The sequence below is a fragment of the Labrus bergylta genome, chromosome 10 (genome assembly GCF_963930695.1).
Source record: "Labrus bergylta chromosome 10, fLabBer1.1, whole genome shotgun sequence".
Lineage (NCBI taxonomy): Eukaryota > Metazoa > Chordata > Actinopteri > Labriformes > Labridae > Labrus > Labrus bergylta.
The window spans coordinates 26,340,765-26,358,937 of NC_089204.1; the positions used below are offsets into that span (position 1 = coordinate 26,340,765).

Genomic DNA, 18,173 nt, shown 5'->3' on the forward strand with positions numbered 1-18,173 from the left:
CGAAATCATAATCGAATCGAATCGTGAGACACTCAAAAGATTCCCAGCCCTAGATCACAGCGTCTGTGCGTAGTCAGCATGTGATTTACTAACTCCTTCAAGGTTTACATGACCAGGCTGTGACAATCAAGACATCTTAATTATCCAAAAAAAAAAGAGAGTTGCATTGGAGTTCATTTTTGGCTCGATGCTAACATTAGCCCTATTTAAAGAGAATCTCAAACTAACTCGTCTGGAGTCCAAGAAGCGTTCTTTTCTTTATATTTTTAGACAAGACCGAGCTGTGACTTACAGGCTTTTCAATTGATTTAAGATCACAAGTGAGAATACTGGATACAAACTAATATAAACAGTTAAATACTCATGGTATTTATTGTGTGGTTATTTAAATAATCCTCAGCGTTTCATTCTTAATTACTTCCACCATCAAAGAAATCATAAAGTGCCTCGTCTCCGCCCACCCAACAGCAGGAGCTTTGTCCAAACAGCTTTAAATCTTCTCAAAGAAAGACAAACAAATTTAGAGGCTCCATCATTTAAACTCATAAGACACGCACCTCATAAATATGGAGCAGTTCAACTCACGCCATGCTAAATCCATGTTCTGCAGTTTATGGTGCGTGATGTGAATAATGCAGGATTTCATGCTTTGATATCCAGTGATAAATAGCTGTGAATCTATAAATCTGTAAAAGGCAGTTTATCCTGCTGTCCACTGATACACATGATTCTGAATTATTCATGAGCAAATAGACTGAATTAGGATAACAGCTATGTGAAAGTAGTGAAATTATTACCGTTATTTCACATGCTGCCCACAGCTGATTGTGATGAATGTTTTTTTTTTAAAGCTGCCATCACGATTGCCCACCATTGTGAGTGACACGTGATGTTTACTGTGTTGACTTCTCAGCAGATTGGATTCTTTTCAGGGAAATGCATGCCATTCTATAGAAATACATGCAGTTTATTATATTTTTTTGTATGCATTCTTATACTGTATTGTAGCAGACTGTACAGCTCTCAATTGTACATAATGGGAAACTGAAAATGAAGGGCATGTGGGTAATTAATGCACGAACACGACTTGACCATAATGTAATAAACACTGAAATTAGAAAATGCCCACCAAGTGTCTAAATACAAAACTGCACATTAACATGCAAATTGCTGTTCAATGTGGTTGGTATGATAAAGAAGACACTTTTTTTAGTTGTTTACGCTCTGGCTTTGTGAGTCGGCAGCCCTGAGTCAATCTGGCAGAGTGAACTGGGTGACACATGATCCCATCTGCATCACAGTTAGCAACAAGAGCGGACCTGTCAGGTGCCTCATCAACACATTTGAACAGGAAAGCTCAAGGGGTCGAGACACCCGACGCGAACACCTTGTCCAATCAGAGCGCATTAATCTCTCGTACAGATTGACTTGATCCGTCTTGACTATAATTGATAGAAAAGCACCTTCTGGCAGGACTTGGGTGTTATATTTCACTTTGGGAACACAGTGAGAAATGATAGACTTCAGTAGCCTGTTTCCATTTGTGCTCTTCATCAGAATAAGAAACTATAACCTTTACCATAAAAACACAGTATAACACACAAATAAGTTGTAGTTTTTTTTTCTTTCTTTTATTTTTAGACTCTTCAGTCTGAGATGACAGTAAATTATTAAATTATGCACATGGTTTTTATTTATTTGAGATTTTGTTTAAGGCTCTTAGTAACAAATGAAAGCATTCTAATAGAGATTTAACGATTATTAAATTAAACAATCAAAAGTTAACTAAGTCTTTAATCTATATGCAATTTTGAAGATTGTTCAATCAAATTTGTCACAAATTGACCGGTTTGAACCCTAACATATGGATTTGCTGCTTTTTGTTGTTGTGTTAATGAAAAGTGTTTTGAGTTTTGAATTGATGGTTTGACAAAAGTTGTAGTTTGAAAAAGTCACTTTGAAAAATGTTGATTGTTTTCACAAATGTCTGACCTTTGATATATTAATTAAATGCAAAAATAGCCGTCCCATAAACTAAGGTCAACAAAAGTGTGAGCTGAAGCCCAAAGTTTAATGTGGTCATCCATCCATCCATTACCACTTTTCCCGTTTGGGGGCTTAAGCTGACCCCAGCTGTCATTGGGCGAGAGGCGGGGTTACGCCCTGGACTGTACGCCAGTCAATCACAGAGCTGACATAAAGAGACAGACAACCAGACACACTCACATTCACACTTAGAGGCAATTTTAGAGTCAACAGTCAACCTAACGAGCATGTCTGTGGACTTTTGGAGGAAGCCGGAGTACCTGGAGAGAACCCACACATGCACAGGGAGAACATGCAAACTCCTCACAGAGAGGCTCCTGTCAGACTGGGATTCGAATCAGGAACCAGGCAACAGCGCTAACCACTGCACCACAGTACAGCCCTAATGTGGTCATATTTACCTGATTTATTTTAATTTCATACAAGCAGGGTTGTCATGATACAATAACTGTAAATCTAAATGCTATCAAATGATATCAATTTTGTTTCAGCATCATATCAACAAGAAAGAAGTCCTAGGCATCCAAAATAAAGACATTTCTCAGCAGTGTGCAGATGTTTACTTTGTTGGCAAGTAAACATCTGCACACTGTCTAAACTGCACAATGCAATGACAATGTTTTGCTACTGAATCTTTTTTTAAAGATTTACTTTTGGCTTTGGGGCTTTTTGTTCCTTTATTGGAGAGACAGCTGGACGGTGGATAGAGTCAGAAAATCAGAGAGAGAGAGAGAGAGAGAGAGAGAGAGAGAGAGAGAGAGAGAGAGAGAGAGAGAGAGGGGAATGACAAGCAGGAAAGGAGACACAGGTTGGATTGGAACCCGAGCCGCCCGCTTCAAGGACGACAGCCTTTGAACATGAGGCGTATGGCTCACCACTAGGCCACCTGCGCCCCGAATATGAACAATTTAGAATTGAAACTTCTCTGCTCTCCGTCTTTCAAAATGAGACATAAACCCAACTTTTGCATTTTTATGAGACACTTAAACGACGATGTGAAATAAATGGACTCCAGCTGCTCTCTCTCTTTTGTTCGTGGCAACTTCGGGTTCAAACTATGGACATTTTTGACAACCTTAAAGCACACAGTGCAGTACATGTGGTTTAAGCAAGAACTTTAGTGTTGGCACTTGAATTATATGAATCGATCCGTTCACCATCATAGCACATCACTCAAACTGTCCTCAGTGCCATAATTAGATCCATACTTTGACATACAAGGAGCGGTTAAGAGTAGGGTAGAGGGCACATCAACAATGGAGAAATCAAAAGTTACAGACATGGAGTGAGCTGAGTTCTTCTGTTTGCTCCGGGGCTCACCCCTTTCTCGTCAAAAGTGACACATTCTCACTGTGTGAATGAGACAAAAAAGGCTACCTGCAGTATGGACGACTACTTTACATTCTGCAGGCTGAGCCTCATTATACTGCTCTGTTAGACATACTGTAACATTAAGTCAGAGGAGGGAACCGGAACATCTGGCTCAATGGCATTAAGTCCTTTCGGTGACCTTGATGACGGTTATCAGTTATTGTTAGTGCATAATACAGAGAAGGTGATACCAGTGACAAAGTTTAGTCACTTAAATAGGGTTTTTGACTGATGGGAAAAATTGTACTAGCGCTTACATTTCAACATGCACTCTCTTGGAGGTGGAATCATGTCCTTACTTTGTACTCAAGATGACCCAAAAGAAGATACCAAGTCTGCACAAAACACGTCTTTCTGACAACGTGTGGCTTGGTTTGTTTTGACATTTAGATTATTTAAAGAGGACACTTATTTCTGGTGGAAAATACTGTGTTTACAAAAGCAACCTGTCCTTACACTGTGCCTATAACAGAAAGAAAACAGCTGGAGGTACTGTGAATCACAGGATTAACAGAACATCTTGCATACAAAAAAAATCACTTTAAGTTAATTTTCATCATTTTCCCAGAGAGAATAGCTCTGTTATCACTTCCACTTTCTTTCCTGGTTGCTTTGTACTAAGTGCTTGACCTTGGAGGGCAGCAGGATAGACACACAGGTGATGACTCTCATGACTTAACTCACACTTTACTTTCCGTGCTCTCTGCATTCCTGCACTTGAGGGTGGAAAACGTCAGAAAAGTTGTGCAGTGGATCTCCCCTTCTTAACATCACGCAGCAAAGTGAATTCATCATCCAATATCAAGCATACATTACAGTCCAGGACGCATTAGGGTCCATGAAATGCAATGCAATGGTGTTTTCACTTGCAGGGAACACTACTGTAAAATATGTGTACTGAGAGCAGATAAGACTTAAAACAGATGCACGACTTACCTTCTGCAAGCAAGCGAACAGCGTGCACGAAGGTGGGGTCCAGGCTGTTTTTCTCGGACACCAGTTCAGGTAAGTACTTGTCGGGATGCATTATTATCACACCTCTTCACCGGCCGTGCAGGTGAGACGAAAAGGAATGCAACTGTAAAGCTTCCCGCTCCTGCTTTTTTTGGGTGGCGTAAAACACCAGGAGAAAAAAAAACCTCCTTAAAATAAGTAGATGAAGAAGAAGAAAAGAGCAAGTAGTCGTTCCCAGGTGTCCGAGATGCGTGAGGTAAACTGGAGGTTGGAGTTGTGTTTCAGAGGTGTGAGTCCATCTCTGCCCGCCACCAGCACCGCTGCCTGCTGCCTCTCCTCCTCGGCACTCCGCCAGACTGTCAGCCTCGGTGGGTCTGCAGACCGCGCTGCTGCTGCTGCTGCTGCCGCTCCCCGCCCCTCAGCTACATTATTGGCCATATTCTGGGACTGGCGCTGCTGGAAAACAAAGACAGTCCCCACTGAGCGCATACCAATTTGTGCTCGGAGGGAATGGAATTAGAAAAAGAGAAGTTGAGGACGATGCTGACACCGGTTCCTGCAATAATCTCACAAAAAAAAAAAAAAAAAAGTAAAATCAGCTTGTTAAGATACTACAAATTCTCCCTCATGAAAAAGAAGTGAAAATCTAAAGTGCAAGAGGGAAATAAACAATGACACTACACATGTTTTAGGGTTACTCAGTTAAAACATAAATAGGCCAAAGTGTACACCATAAATGTCAGCTTAAAGAAAGGGTGAACAGCACGTTTTTAATTCCTTCAAAGTGCCTTGCAGGAACTGGGGAAAGCAGTAGACATTTTAACAATGAGAGATTAAAAACAAATCAATGAAGATTAATTCAAAATAATTCTCAAAGATAAAATTAGATAAGACAAAATAAAATGTGATCATCTTAAATGCAAATTACAGTGCATTAATACATTGTTAGCTGCCCCATTTAAACTGGGGCAGAATTTAAAGTGCAGATGATAAAATAATCAGAATAATAAGAATTAGCACAGTCATTTAATTTACGGCCTTTTCAAAGTGGCTTGTTGCAATCATGCAGCACCCTCAGGTGTAAAAAGGAAAATCTATGCGTAACAGCAAATAACTGCAGTTCCTCATTTGTCCTCTTGAGGCTCCCTGCAAAAGTACAGGAAGTCACATTAATGTCCATGTTATCAGCCTGGTTAAAAAAACAAAACAAATCTCAGTCCGTAAAGCGTATGTCTTTAAAAAAATAATAATAATAACTTAAATAACGTGGCTGAGTTCCTTTCAGCTCCGCCTCTTTGCTTGTTACTTGGTTGACCAAAAGTTAGTTTGAGACAGTATTTCTGATATGACGACTGCCGTCAGTCGGTTTCAAAACCTCGACTCGAAACCAATGGGTGACTTCACTGAACTGTCCATGTCCATGTTTTATACTGTGCATGGTTCGACCGTATATGATTTCAAGGAAATATATATGATTTCATGACCCATATGTTCACACAATAAAGCACTATCTGAGTATTTTTACATCAAAATAACCAAATTTTCTCTCCCTGTAAAACGTTTCATATGTCTGCTGACTCATCCTGCAGTGAGGGGCTCATTTCGGCAAATGTCCTGCCTTCTATCTCGTGTCAGAACATGGCAGTTAGCTACCTTTTGAAGTTCTGTTCATGGGGACTTTAAAACTTGCAGCCCCTCAGCATCAATAAAGGACACTCAGAGAAACTGAAGGTGATGATAACACCCTCGCCCAAAATACAAGGGATGAAATGCGGTTTGAATCCACTAGAAAACATTAGTGTTGTATGCCCACCAGATACAGAACTGCTTATGTTAACCTCTGGTCAGGAAGACACAGATGCTGAAATATATATAAGACACAAAGACACAACCATGTGCTTCTGAATATGAAGCTGAAGGACCATGACAAAGCATTTGATTTTTTTGATTTTTTTGTAATGGGAAACAGTTGCATATTATCTGGAAGTTGGATCCATCTGTTGAGTAGAGAAGCTAAAGTAAAGGCACATTGTTAGGTCCTAAAATGATCAAGATTCAAGACCTCTACTTGATTTATATTCTACAGAAGAACAAAAAAGTATTAGGTCCAAGATTAGTGACTGATTTCTAAGACAATAGAGCCCTGCAAACTCTCCAGTTAGGCCTGTCTACACTTCCCTTATGAGAGCATTTTAAAGAGTCATTATACTTTATTCTTAGTCAGGGGATTTTTAAAAGGCTATCAGCGGAGTTGCAGCTTTCTTTGATATGATAACATTTAATTATAGTGAGATCAGTTATGTCAAAATTATTAAGCGATAGCACCTTATCTCTGAGAGAAACATTCCTAAACCAATTAGTTTTTCAGATACATGCGAGCCGACACCCGTAATGCGCTGTGGCCTGAGAGTTTCTATTCGAGGCTCTGAAAGTTACTAGAACAGCTGGTATTTGAAGCAAGCTGTCGGAAATGTCAGTCGAGCCCGAGGGAACAAAACACAGTGCTGTCTGTGTCGCTGTCCAAGGTGCTGAACACAGACTGCATGGCTGAGATTTCTCTGGAAGATGTGTAAAATAGTCATTTCTGAAACTATCTGAAATTGCATTTGGTTTGAACTACTTAATAAACTTAATAATTTCTTTTTTTGGTGAAACTGCATCTTCTTTTCAAAGTGGTTTGACCTTACCACTCTTGTATCTTGTTGGTCTTGCTAGTTCTAAGACTCGGTCTGTTTTAACATCTCCAGTAAACAATCCAAAAGGATATTTGGCTTCATGAATACAGAGCAAATTACACATTGGCAACTGCAAAGCTCTGCATAACCATGCCCACCGTGTGCCTTTTATAACTGAATCACAGGGCTTAAAGGAGGGAAGGAGAAACATATAAATTTGTTAATTTCCTGCTCCTTGTTTGCTGTGGATTTTACTTTGAATGCTGAAGAAATAATGAATAAGTTTGGGAGATTATCCCTGCTTTGTTTCTTCACTTTGTTTTTTGATGATCTTTTAATCCCGTCCCATTATAATCTTGTTAAAACTCGAAGAAGAAGAACGTGGTCACACATAAGAAAGTTTCCTTTTTTTTAAAAAATGTTGAATATTCTTTTAAGTAAAACATATAGTTAGAATGACTGTTTCTTAACATAACTGCAGAGCTGTGATCCCTGCTTTGAGAGGCGTAATAACGTAGGATTTAAACTCCTGTACTATTCTCAAGAAGGTCAAGTTCAGAGTAATGATGTCACACTACCTTCAGAGACTTTAAATGCCATGTGAGTGCTTCATTAGGTAGTTAAGAAAAGATGCCAGCGGTGTAAGTAGGAGTGTTTGCATTTCATATAAAATGCCTCTCAAGCCCCACAGCTTTGATATCGATTTGGATCCTCAAGTTGTTTGGAGCGAAGCAGCGTTCAGGTCTGTTTTATTTACTCACAAATGAGTTTTGAGCTGAAGATGCTGCCGAATGACCAACGCTGGCTCCGCTTGACCTTTTAGAGATGATTCAAAGTGCACTGATCAGAATCGTAAAGGGTGAGGGAGGGGACTGCAGATACTGGTGTACGGGGAATGAGACTTAATTGGATGTTCTTTTTAAAGATTTATTTGGGGGCTTTTTATGCCTTTAATTTAGAGATGGGACAGTGGAAATAGAGTCAAACACCAGGGAGAGAGAGAGAGGGGAATGACATGCAGGAAAGGAGCCACAGGTCGGATTCAAACCCGGGCCGTCTGCTCTGAAGGACTCAAGCCTCTGTACCTCCCCCCTTAATTGGAAGTCATCAGTTCTTGCTTCTTATATACACATCTATCTTGATGGAATTGTTCATTCCAAAATCAGAAATTGTGTCATCTAACAGTAATGCAATATATTTTACAATCAATTTTGTTGTAAAATATGTATCACTTAATTGAATTAGTAAGTACTATCTCTAAGAATACTGGACCATTGAACCTCTAGGTGGGAATGCTGTCTAAACCTAACTTTCAATCAACCTATTAACAGGCTAAGAGCGGGAGCTGAGGCGGGTTTCAAGCTGACAAACAGCTGCACAGTGCCCATCCTCCAGTCAGGTTGGCCACGCCCCTAATTATGGATGACTCTTATCCTTCATAGAATCAAAACAGATGTGTTATTAAAAAATTGTTTGCCAACAGTGGCGATTCTAGAGTCTGTTGGGGCCCTAGGCAAAATCTATTGTGGGCCCCTGCAACCACCAATGTGCTGTTTTCACTCCCAGACAGAAAGTTCTTCTTCATATTCCATCAGTGTTTTTAACAGGAAGCTGTCAGATAGGGCCCCATTAGGGACGTTTCATTCTGTCATTGCACAGTTTGAACTACTGCTGTGTAAAGTTTGTCAGTCCTCGGGGGCCCCTTACTGGTCTGGGGCCCCAAGCAGTTGCCTGCCTTGCCTGTTGACAAGCAGCACCTCTGTTTGCCAATAAAGACATGTTTATTTCTTCTGTAGAAACTGGCATTATTGAATGGGTATCTGGCCTCCGAGGTTTATGCAGCCAGCCTCTTGGGAGGAGTGAAGGAGACGAGTTATTCAAAATTAGGGGTGTGGCAAACCTGACTGATGGGCAGGTTAGTTGTTTGTCAGTGGGCTTAAAGCCCGCCTCAGCTCCTCTTCGCTCCACCTCTTTTCTCTTTTGCCTATTACAAGGTTAACCAGAAGTTAGCTTACCAATATGGCGACTATACAGTTTATGGTTCAAATTAATCATTCACACTAAGTCTCCTTTTGATTATCATTTATCATCACCCAAAAGGAGCAACTGTTGATCAGAACTTCACACTTTAATTTCCTCAACTTTAAGAATAAATAAAATAAAAACAATTCATTTATCTCTGGAAAAAGATTTTTGGCCGCTTGCCTAAAAAAAGGTGATTTGGGTTCATGCTGGCCAGTTGCCTATGTCTTTGTGTTTAATGCTTGCTGGACATTCACTGATTTAATTTCCTTCAATAAAATGATTGATGACAATCATTATCATAACACTGGCGCTGTTTCAGTGGATAATGCTTACGCTGACAGGACTGTTAATATGTTTCAGTAATCCTGTAGTATAAAGGAACAATTAGACTCAAGCAGACATACTTAAATAATACAAACATACATCAGAATACAGGATCAAGAAATAGAAACCCTGACATGGAAACAACTAGTAAATTAAGGATAATAACTGCACACAGCTCTGTGTCACTTTGGAAAAAGAAAAGTGTGTTTGACCCCATCGGCACTAATCCAACACAAAGCCTCTTACGAGTGTTGTATCTTTGATTTGATGCATTCTTACAGCTCTCTAGTGGTCAAAATGCAAAATTGCATCTTACTGCCATATCTAAAGGCTGCAGATCAGACAGCCAATGCTTTAGCTTTATGTTTGAGCATGTTTTCAAATCAGTGGGGATCCAAGTTATCGTAAAAGTCTCTCTGTTAAACAACCAAAAAAAAAGTATCCCCCCAATTTTATCTGCATTTAAGCAGACGTTCAACCCTGTTTTTAGTGTTCCTTTGTTGTGTTAATCTCTCATTTCATTGTCAGGATGAATTAAAAATACATATATTTTTAATTTTATATTGTAAGCTTGTTTTAAATAATGTCTGTAAAGCCCTGGTTAAGCACAGAATTGTTCTATAAATACTCGCCTTAAGCTTAAACCATGTTTCTGCTTTCTTCACAGGAAGTCTGTCCTCTGCATTTCTAGTTTACTTTTCTGATGTGGCTCTGTGATGCACTTTACTTACTAACGGCTAAAATCAAATCAGCAGTGCTCACATGAATAGCTTCTGACAGGTTTATTATTTCATCCTGCTGCCTTTGCTCTACAGTTCATGTGTATATTTGACTCTGAATATATTGCTGCTTTATTATTTATTCATTCTCTCTTTATTGTTTCTCCCGCTCTTATTGCTTTTCTTCCTTTAATAGTTTTCCTTTCTAAAGCCTCCTGTGGACAGATGTTGAGGACTAGCATGTATGCTAAAACATTTCAACAATGCATATGGTTCATCCACTGTATTGTGTGATGTCCATGCCGAATAGAGTATATCCTTCTATCTTACTTTGTAACTTCTGTTTCCTTAAGCACGGGATGTTTTAGACAAACTGAAGCATTTTGCTGCTTGCCTTGGCGTCACATTGACCCCTCATTGTTTTAACAAAGCATTAAGTTATGTATCAATAAAGACATCTTTTCCAGCTCTTGATTGTGAACTCACTCTGCTGTCAAATATTTCTCAAGTCGTGTAAACTCCCAGAAGTCCACACAAATCAACCTTTAACAGGACTAACAATCTTTTATTCATTAATTACATAACTGCAAAAATGGTGATAAGCAAGTTGACAACAAACACTTATCTCATCACTTATTGTGTTTGCTCAGTCAATTAATAAATACACTGTCCCCTTTAAGCCCCGCCTCCATCAAGCCAACAACGCGAACCCAAAACGGGGTTTAAATTCTCCTTTCAAAATAAAATTACATTAAATATCATACCACACATACTTTGAAGGGACTTAAAATAAGATTAATATTTTGCATTTGACACATAAAGGAAACATTCACATCTGCAGTGTGTGACCAAACACTTATACGCCTTTGGACCTAAGGAAGCTTTATGTTTGTTCATGTGGCATTACAGTTCAATAAGGAGTGGTGTCATTTAAATCAACTATTGCAACAATATAATATGAAGCCTAGGATTTCCATTTAAGCCCTAAAAGGTTGCAAGTTGGTTCACCTGGTCTTTGGCTACGAGAACAATTGATGTTTGACTTCAAATCCAAAACTTTTGTGCAGTAGCAATAGGCAGATGAAGTGGATGAGGCATGCATACGATGAGTAAGAATTTCTTCTCTAAAGCCAAACCCATTGCTTATTTGGGTTGAAATGAAATAAGAGAAGTGTTGCAAAAAAAAGGACTCATGACTTTGGATTGAAATCTTGCAATAGATTACCTTGTACGACTAGTTCCAGGTGAAGCAGGTGTACCAGGACTGCTTTTAGGCTTGTTCAGGCCTTCTCATGGAGAGGTTACAGCTTTGTGTGTTATCTGTGCCATTTGTGTTAATTAGTAGCCAACCTCACGTTCATCGAGGTGCACGTCACATAGTTTACTCTGAAAGCTCTGACCGGAAGTTATATGTAAATTATTGTTACCTTGACGTTTCGAGGCCGGGCTCGGTCGGGAGATAGCAAAAACACTTGACAAATACCACGAAACCACGTGACTGTGCCGGAGGTTTCCTCCCCTGGGGAAAAGAGTGAAGATCCGGAAAGGTAAGAGAAGTGTCAGTTTGTTAGTTTATTTGATAAATAATTGATGCAGCTGTATGGAGGGTTTGGGTGTCAAACAACTTCTGAGGAAAGAAGTCTGAGGAGCCTTTGCACATTGCCTGAGGTGATTCCCACGTGTCCTGCATGTTGTAACCTGATAAACTTATTTAAAACATGCGAATCAGCTGGAGGTCATATTATTATTAATCATTCAATACATTAAACATGTGCATGCTTCCACAGCAGGAAGCACATTTTGTAGTAAAGCAGAAGAATGTGTTGCTCCTTGACTCAATCATAACTGATCATTATAAGCTGCTGCACCCATAAAACATTATGACTCATGCAGATATTCACCTGAGTGAGTATGTCCATGTGATAGCCTTTGAGTTAGGTAATGCAACCAGGAAGAGTTACACACCAAACTAAAGATGTCTCTATGTAACAGGTATGTGAGGAACAGTGAAGCCTTTTCAAATGGAATTAATTAACACAATTAGATGATAAAAATAGGTTTGAGAATGATGAGGTGTTAATTAGTAAGTTATAACCTTTTTGACCTCGAAATCCTTTGAAATCTCGACATAATTATCTGAACTGAGGCTCCATTTAGCAGCTCCTCTGAACAGTGGCGATTCTTCAGTCTGTTGGGTCCAAACTAACAGGGTGCCCCCTCCAACAAGCGTTCATCACCTTCATGATCTAACACTGAAAAACTAAATTGCCAAATGCAAACAGTTCGTATTTACCTGTTCACTTTAGAATCATTTAGTTATAAAGAAAAATAAAGAGCTTGTAGTGCCGAAATATGAAAAAATGATATAAACTGGATCAATAAAAATGTAAAACATTGATTAACTCCAAGTTAAATAACCTTTGGAAACTTTACTTTTTATCTGAATATTCTAAAAAAAACCACCAAATATTATAAAAAATGTAAAAATTTAGAAATTAAGTTTTTGTTTTTCATTTTGGTATTTTCTCAAAAGTTGTAAAAAAAAAAAAAAAAAAGTTGAACATAACTATAAAAATTAAACGTTTTTGTTTCAGGTCTTTTAAGAGCATAAGCACAGAAGCAGAGGCGCTGCTTGTCAACAGGCAAGGCAGGCAACTAGCTTGGGGCCCCAGTCCAGTAAGGGGCCCCTCGAGGGGCTGACAAACTTTACACAGCAGTAGTTCAAACTGTGCAATGACAGAAGGAAACCTCCCTAAAATGGGGCCCTATCTGACAGCTTCCTGTTAAAAACACTGGAGGAATTTTCTGTCTGGGAGTGAAAACAGCACAATGGTGTTTGCAGGGGCCCACAATAGATTTTGCTCTCGGGCCCCAACAGACTCTAGAATCGTCACTGCACAGAGGGGAATATTTTTTTTGAGGTGTAACTTTTGTGAGACTCCTCAAACTAGTCTTGTCTTTTTCCTGCAGAAACTTAAAGATGTCGGCGGTCGTAGTCGTACATGGTGGAGCGTGGGCCATACCTGATGACCTGGCCAAGGCCTCTGTGGACGGAGTAAAGGCCGCGGCATGTGAAGGACATTCAGTGCTGAAAAGAGGAGGGAGTGCGCTGGATGCTGTGGAGGCCGCTGTGAGGGCTCTGGAAGATAACACTGTGTTTAATGCAGGTATACTTTGAAGACTGTAGAATATGTTATTCTAACCAATATTTATTCCTTTATTTGGGTCAGCTCAGTTTGTCTGTAGCACTTTGTCTCCATCTGCTGGTGGTGCTGCCGAACTTCATCTAGACTCCATCTAATTGTCACAATAAGGGGGTTAAGAGAAGGTTAGGTTGCAGGCTGAGTGTAGTGCTCATCCTCATAATCCAGGACTAATCCCAGACTTCATCTGCAGCAACATTAGCACAACAGTTGAGATAGAAACACTTCTGACCTGCCTTTATGTAATAATCATTTCACATTCATGCAGTGTCAGTTTATTCTCACACCAACTTCAGGTTATGGAAATGTAGTTTAATTTATTGTGTACTTTGTAAGTTCAAACACATTATTTAAGTCTACTTCAATTATCACTGTTAATACAAATATCTTGTAAATGGCATAACCATTGTGGGTCATCCTTTTAGATTTAGTGCATGATTACAAACTTGTAGCTTTCCATGGAAAATGGAAAATGAAAGTTCCTCAAAGCTCTGAGACCGAGACAAGACCAGGGGGGAGACGGAGTCAAGACCAAGACCATAAATATGAAAAATCATCATCTTGTGTGCAGCAGGCGTGTCACTCACTTGCTTGGTTTTTTGTTTTTAAGATTTATTTTTGGGCTTTTTGTGCCTTTAATGGATAGATAGGACAGTGGATAGAGTCGGAAATCAGGGAGAGAGAGAGTGGGGAATGACATGCGGGAAGGAGGCCACGGGTGGGACGTGAACCCGGGCCGCCCGCTTGAGACGACAGCCTCCATACATGGGGCGCGCGCACTAACCACTGCACCACCAGCGCCACCACTTGCTTAGTTTTGGGGGTTTTATGTGCTTGTACTTTAATCCACGGGCAGTTTCAGAAAAGCAGTTCTCTCAAACATGCAGTCCTCAGATTGTATTGAAGCTCCGGGACGTATGATGTCATATTCATAAAACGCATGCTGTGGACCTGAGGAAACAGGTGTCTGATCACTCAGAGTCTCGTCACGAAGGTGTGTTTCTTTCTTGGCAGCTCAGGTAACTGGAAGTGGATCAAGAGATTCTGCTGTCTTAAATTCTCGACCCTTTCTGTTTAGGCACAACAACAAGGCCTTCACTGCACTACAAGAATAAAGATTGCAGTTACACAGATTGGTTTTGAAGATGCTCTTTCATCCTTCTCTCCATCAAATCTTCTGATCCGAGTATGCAGGGAATCTTCATCTGCCTCCAGTCATTCTCTCTCTCTGTCTGTCTGGAGTTCGATTGTGTTTAGTTTCTTAGCATTGATGAAGTCATTCCATTATACTTGGCTACTTTACCGTGCATTATCAGCTGTCTTTATCAGATTTTTGTCTGCCTCATTATAAAGCTAAGTTACAGGTACTGTGGTATTTAATCGTAGGGCACGGAGGAACGCTAAACACTGAAGGAGAAGTGGAGCTGGACGCCATAATCATGGATGGACGGACTCTTGGGAATGGTGCGGTGTCTTCTGCAAAGAACATCGCCCACCCTGTGACACTGGCACGGGCGGTGATGGAGAAGGTGAGGCCTTAAAATACATGCCATTCAATAATTCTTATAACATCATTAAAATGCTTTTTGTACAAGTTTCAACAGGTTGTATGTTCAGTGAACTGAGTGATATAAGATGCATTAATAAAAGTACAATGACATACATTTTTGGCTTCCTCAGACTTCTCACTGCATGCTGACAAGCAGAGGAGCAAACCAGTTTGCAGAGAGCATCGGCATGGCGACAGTTCCCACTGAAACAATGGTGACTGAGTATGAGAGGAAAGAATGGGAGAAGCACAAGAACTATGTTACAGGAGTAATGGAGGATTTCAACGCTCAGTGGTAAGTATCTCCAGTGACTGACTCTTATCCCCCTTTCTTTGTCTGGATTTAAATCTCCTTATTAAAAGGGCTTTCTTTTTCAGCTTCACCGACCTGGTGTGATACTGCTTTGGTTTGTAGAGTGCAGGATTTCATAATAAAAAATGTTCATAGAAGAAAAGGAGAAGACATCTCTGAGAAATGCCAAACAGGAGGATGTGTTCAGATTGTCCTACTCGACCTAGATAAATTTAATCCTTTGAAAAATGGTGATCACTGACATGGGCAGTGGAATTTAGTTAATAATCATTGGATCACTCAGTGGTTTTCATGGTCATTTCACTGAGTTTTGTTCAGTTTTGACTGCTAGTTAAATGTCCTCCCAATTCTTTGAGAAATTCGCTGGGCTTCGAGCAAGTTTTGTGGGATATTTTCTTTGAACAAGTAAATCATTGTTTTGATTCAGTGTTTGGTAGTGAAAAGAAACATCAGCTACTGAAGAAGTGAGAGAAATCCACTGTTAAAGTCATGCATTCATCCTTCTTTTTGCTTTTTAATTCATTTCCTCTCTCTCTCTCCCTCTCTCTCTCTCTCTCTCTCTCTCTCTCTCTCTCTCTCTAGGGCTCATGATACTGTTGGAGCAGTTGCGGTGGACTGTTCTGGTAACGTTGCATGTGCAACATCAACCGGAGGGATCAGAAATAAAATGGTTGGCAGAGTAGGAGATTCTCCAATCATTGGTACGACTTCATTTGCTTACTTTTACAAAGTGCACTTCCTAAGTTGCCTACTACAGTTACAATCAGAAATAGTGCCTGACTAATATGTTTTGTTTTTTGATGACTATATTGCACAATATGGGCGCATATCTGCAATAAAATTTGCCAATACCGATATTCACCGAATATGCTAATTAGTTTGCCGGGCTCTGATCATAAGTCATCATTATCTGATCTCATTTTGTTCCACCTCAAATGACCTTTTCCATATAAACTTACATCTTAAGAGCAAAGCTATAATTTCATTCACACTCTTAGTTTTGTTTTTATTAAGAGTTTTTTATTGTGTTCATCTTCTGGTCGTATTTGGAGACATTGAGCAGCTTTTCAAATATTGTCTTTTTTTTTTTTTTTTTTGTGGATGAGGTTCTGGAGGATACGCAGACAACCTCAGTGGTGCCGTTTCATGTACCGGTCATGGAGAGTCTATTCTGAAAGTCACACTGGCCAGACTCATTATTTCACATATTGAGCAAGGTAACAATTTAACGCTGTCTACACATCACATATAGTCTAAAAATGGCAGCCGCAACAGTGCGTTTGACTGATACTTGTATAATGTACAGAAGAATGACACACTGATTACCTAAATGTGTTTCTTTAGTGATACCATACTTTTAATCCCTCGTGCAGGTAAATCAGTGGCAGATTCTTCACAGCTGTCTCTGCAGTACATGGGAAACCGTGTGCATGGTGCAGGAGGCGCTATCGTAGTGTCTCCATCAGGACAGTGGGCTGCCACGTTCACCACAGAGCGGATGGCATGGGCAGCCGTGGATCATGATGTTCTGTGGTTTGGATTAGACCCAAATCAAAGAAGTAAAGAGCAGCTATCCAATTAGCAATTTAATGCTATCACTCCTATTATTTTAAGTTCTGAGCCGTGATGTAGGGCACTTAATCTCTTACATTTATTTACAAGCTGGAAGTATGATTTGGATCATTGGTTTGTCTTGGCAGACATGTTCTACTTTAGTTTTTAAGCCAATTAAAATGAATAATGTTCCATTTTAAACCCCTAAACTCAAAGGGTTGTACTGTAGGTATTCACATTTAATGTAGTTGATTTTGACTGCAGAGTACTTTAAAATATGTTCATGAACTGTGTCCTTGACTGTTGTTATTTTTTAACTCTGGACTAAACACTCTTCAGTGTAGCCGTATTTTCTGAAAGCAGTTAGTTATTGCACAGGATGAAAAAAACTACTTGATATGCCAATAATGTTTGATATCTAGTTATAATGTGTTTTCATTAAAAAAAGGCTATAAAAGCTGTTATTATCAATAAAAAAATAAAACATACTTGACATTTATTTCTTCACCAAATGCCATTTGGTTTCATAAAACTAAATAACTGATTACACATGCCTTTCATGCACTCCCAGTATAATGGACTATGCAGAGGTTGTTACCATGACAGCAGCCTCATTCAAGAGCCTCCACTTCATTCAGCAAGCAGCATTGTTGGCATTGCATCGTCCTTTTGAAACAATGGGTGCCCAACTCGACACTTGTTGAGTCTGAATGAGAATGAGATATTATGAGCTGGTGTCCTTGCTGCGACAGGAGCAGCTCTGAGTGTTTAGTTTTTATTCCATTTAAAACCTCAGACAGAGATATTAACCTGTTTAATGCGTTTGATAGCACTACAGAGCCTAACAGTCTTGACACTTGTTATTTTTACATTGAAAAATGTCATGTTATTTTTCTGTTTTCAAGTGTAAAATAAATTGTAGATTAGATTTAAATACAGCTTCCTTAGAATAAAGTGTTGGTGCTGTAGTCGGAGTTGTTGATATACTCAATGAAAGTAGTGGTAGATGAAGTAGGTCTTTTAAATCTAACTATTGAAACAATAAAGTAATTTAAGAAGTGCTTTCATGGTTTGCTTACTAATCTTTACTAGAGGACCTATAGTGGTATATATTTTTAATGTGTCTTTTATAATGAAAAATTAAAAACAGGTTGATAATACCTCTAGCACTAAATAAAACCATGTGAGGAATTTTTAACCACTTATGAAACGGACTATAATTAAGTGTGATGCCGCTTTATGATCTACAAAAGAAATAAGACAATCAGTGATAAGAATGATAATGTGACCATCAGCAATAATATCCATGAATTCTATATTCTAATTTATAATTCTGCCTGTATCTGCTGCCATGGGGATAGGTGTCACATTAGACTTAGATTTACATCGGGGAGAATAAACAGCCTTTGTTTTACATTTTCCACAGATAATATGCACAGT

The 18,173-nt window shown here is 39.4% G+C and overlaps 2 protein-coding genes across 8 annotated transcripts in view; one reads left to right on the forward strand and one right to left on the reverse strand.

Moving 5' to 3' along the window:
• Positions 1 to 4,817, reverse strand: part of khdrbs2 (KH domain containing, RNA binding, signal transduction associated 2) — a 98,722-nt gene extending 93,905 nt beyond the window's left edge. For 3 of the 5 annotated variants that reach the window (XR_003808565.2, XR_010667067.1, XM_020632758.3), the window contains exon 1: positions 4,354 to 4,815. Coding sequence is in view for 2 of the 5 variants with exons in the window: in XM_020632758.3 (XP_020488414.1) it covers positions 4,354 to 4,444 (91 nt within the window). In the remaining 3 variants the exon portion in view is untranslated. Of the gene's footprint in view, positions 1 to 4,353 lie in introns of all 5 variants that reach the window. The other 2 variants (XR_010667066.1, XM_020632753.2) reach the window with 2 other exon arrangements.
• A 6,724-nt stretch (positions 4,818 to 11,541) lies between these two features.
• Positions 11,542 to 17,221, forward strand: si:dkey-103j14.5 (isoaspartyl peptidase/L-asparaginase). Of its 3 annotated transcripts, none has more exons than XM_020632798.3 (7): positions 11,542 to 11,661; positions 13,085 to 13,281; positions 14,704 to 14,846; positions 14,998 to 15,161; positions 15,762 to 15,880; positions 16,286 to 16,396; positions 16,553 to 17,221. In XM_020632798.3, exons 2-7 carry the CDS (start codon positions 13,095 to 13,097, stop codon positions 16,759 to 16,761), a joined length of 933 nt encoding a protein of 310 aa, XP_020488454.1. In that variant the 5' UTR covers positions 11,542 to 11,661; positions 13,085 to 13,094; the 3' UTR covers positions 16,762 to 17,221. The 3 variants fall into 3 exon arrangements, with proteins under 3 accessions (XP_020488454.1, XP_065815838.1, XP_020488453.2); XM_065959766.1 differs by lacking the exon at positions 11,542 to 11,661 and adding an exon at positions 11,761 to 11,782; XM_020632797.3 differs by lacking the exon at positions 11,542 to 11,661 and adding an exon at positions 12,001 to 12,106.
• The last annotated feature ends 952 nt before the right edge of the window (positions 17,222 to 18,173 follow it).

What these genes read in the sequence shown, in the direction of transcription:
- si:dkey-103j14.5 (XM_020632797.3), top strand. An exon ending in TAACACTGTGTTTAATGCAG is followed by an intron (nt 13,282 to 14,703) that starts GTATACTTTGAA and finishes ATTTAATCGTAG; the next exon opens with GGCACGGAGGAACGCTAAAC. An exon ending in AGGAGATTCTCCAATCATTG is followed by an intron (nt 15,881 to 16,285) that starts GTACGACTTCAT and finishes TTTGTGGATGAG; the next exon opens with GTTCTGGAGGATACGCAGAC.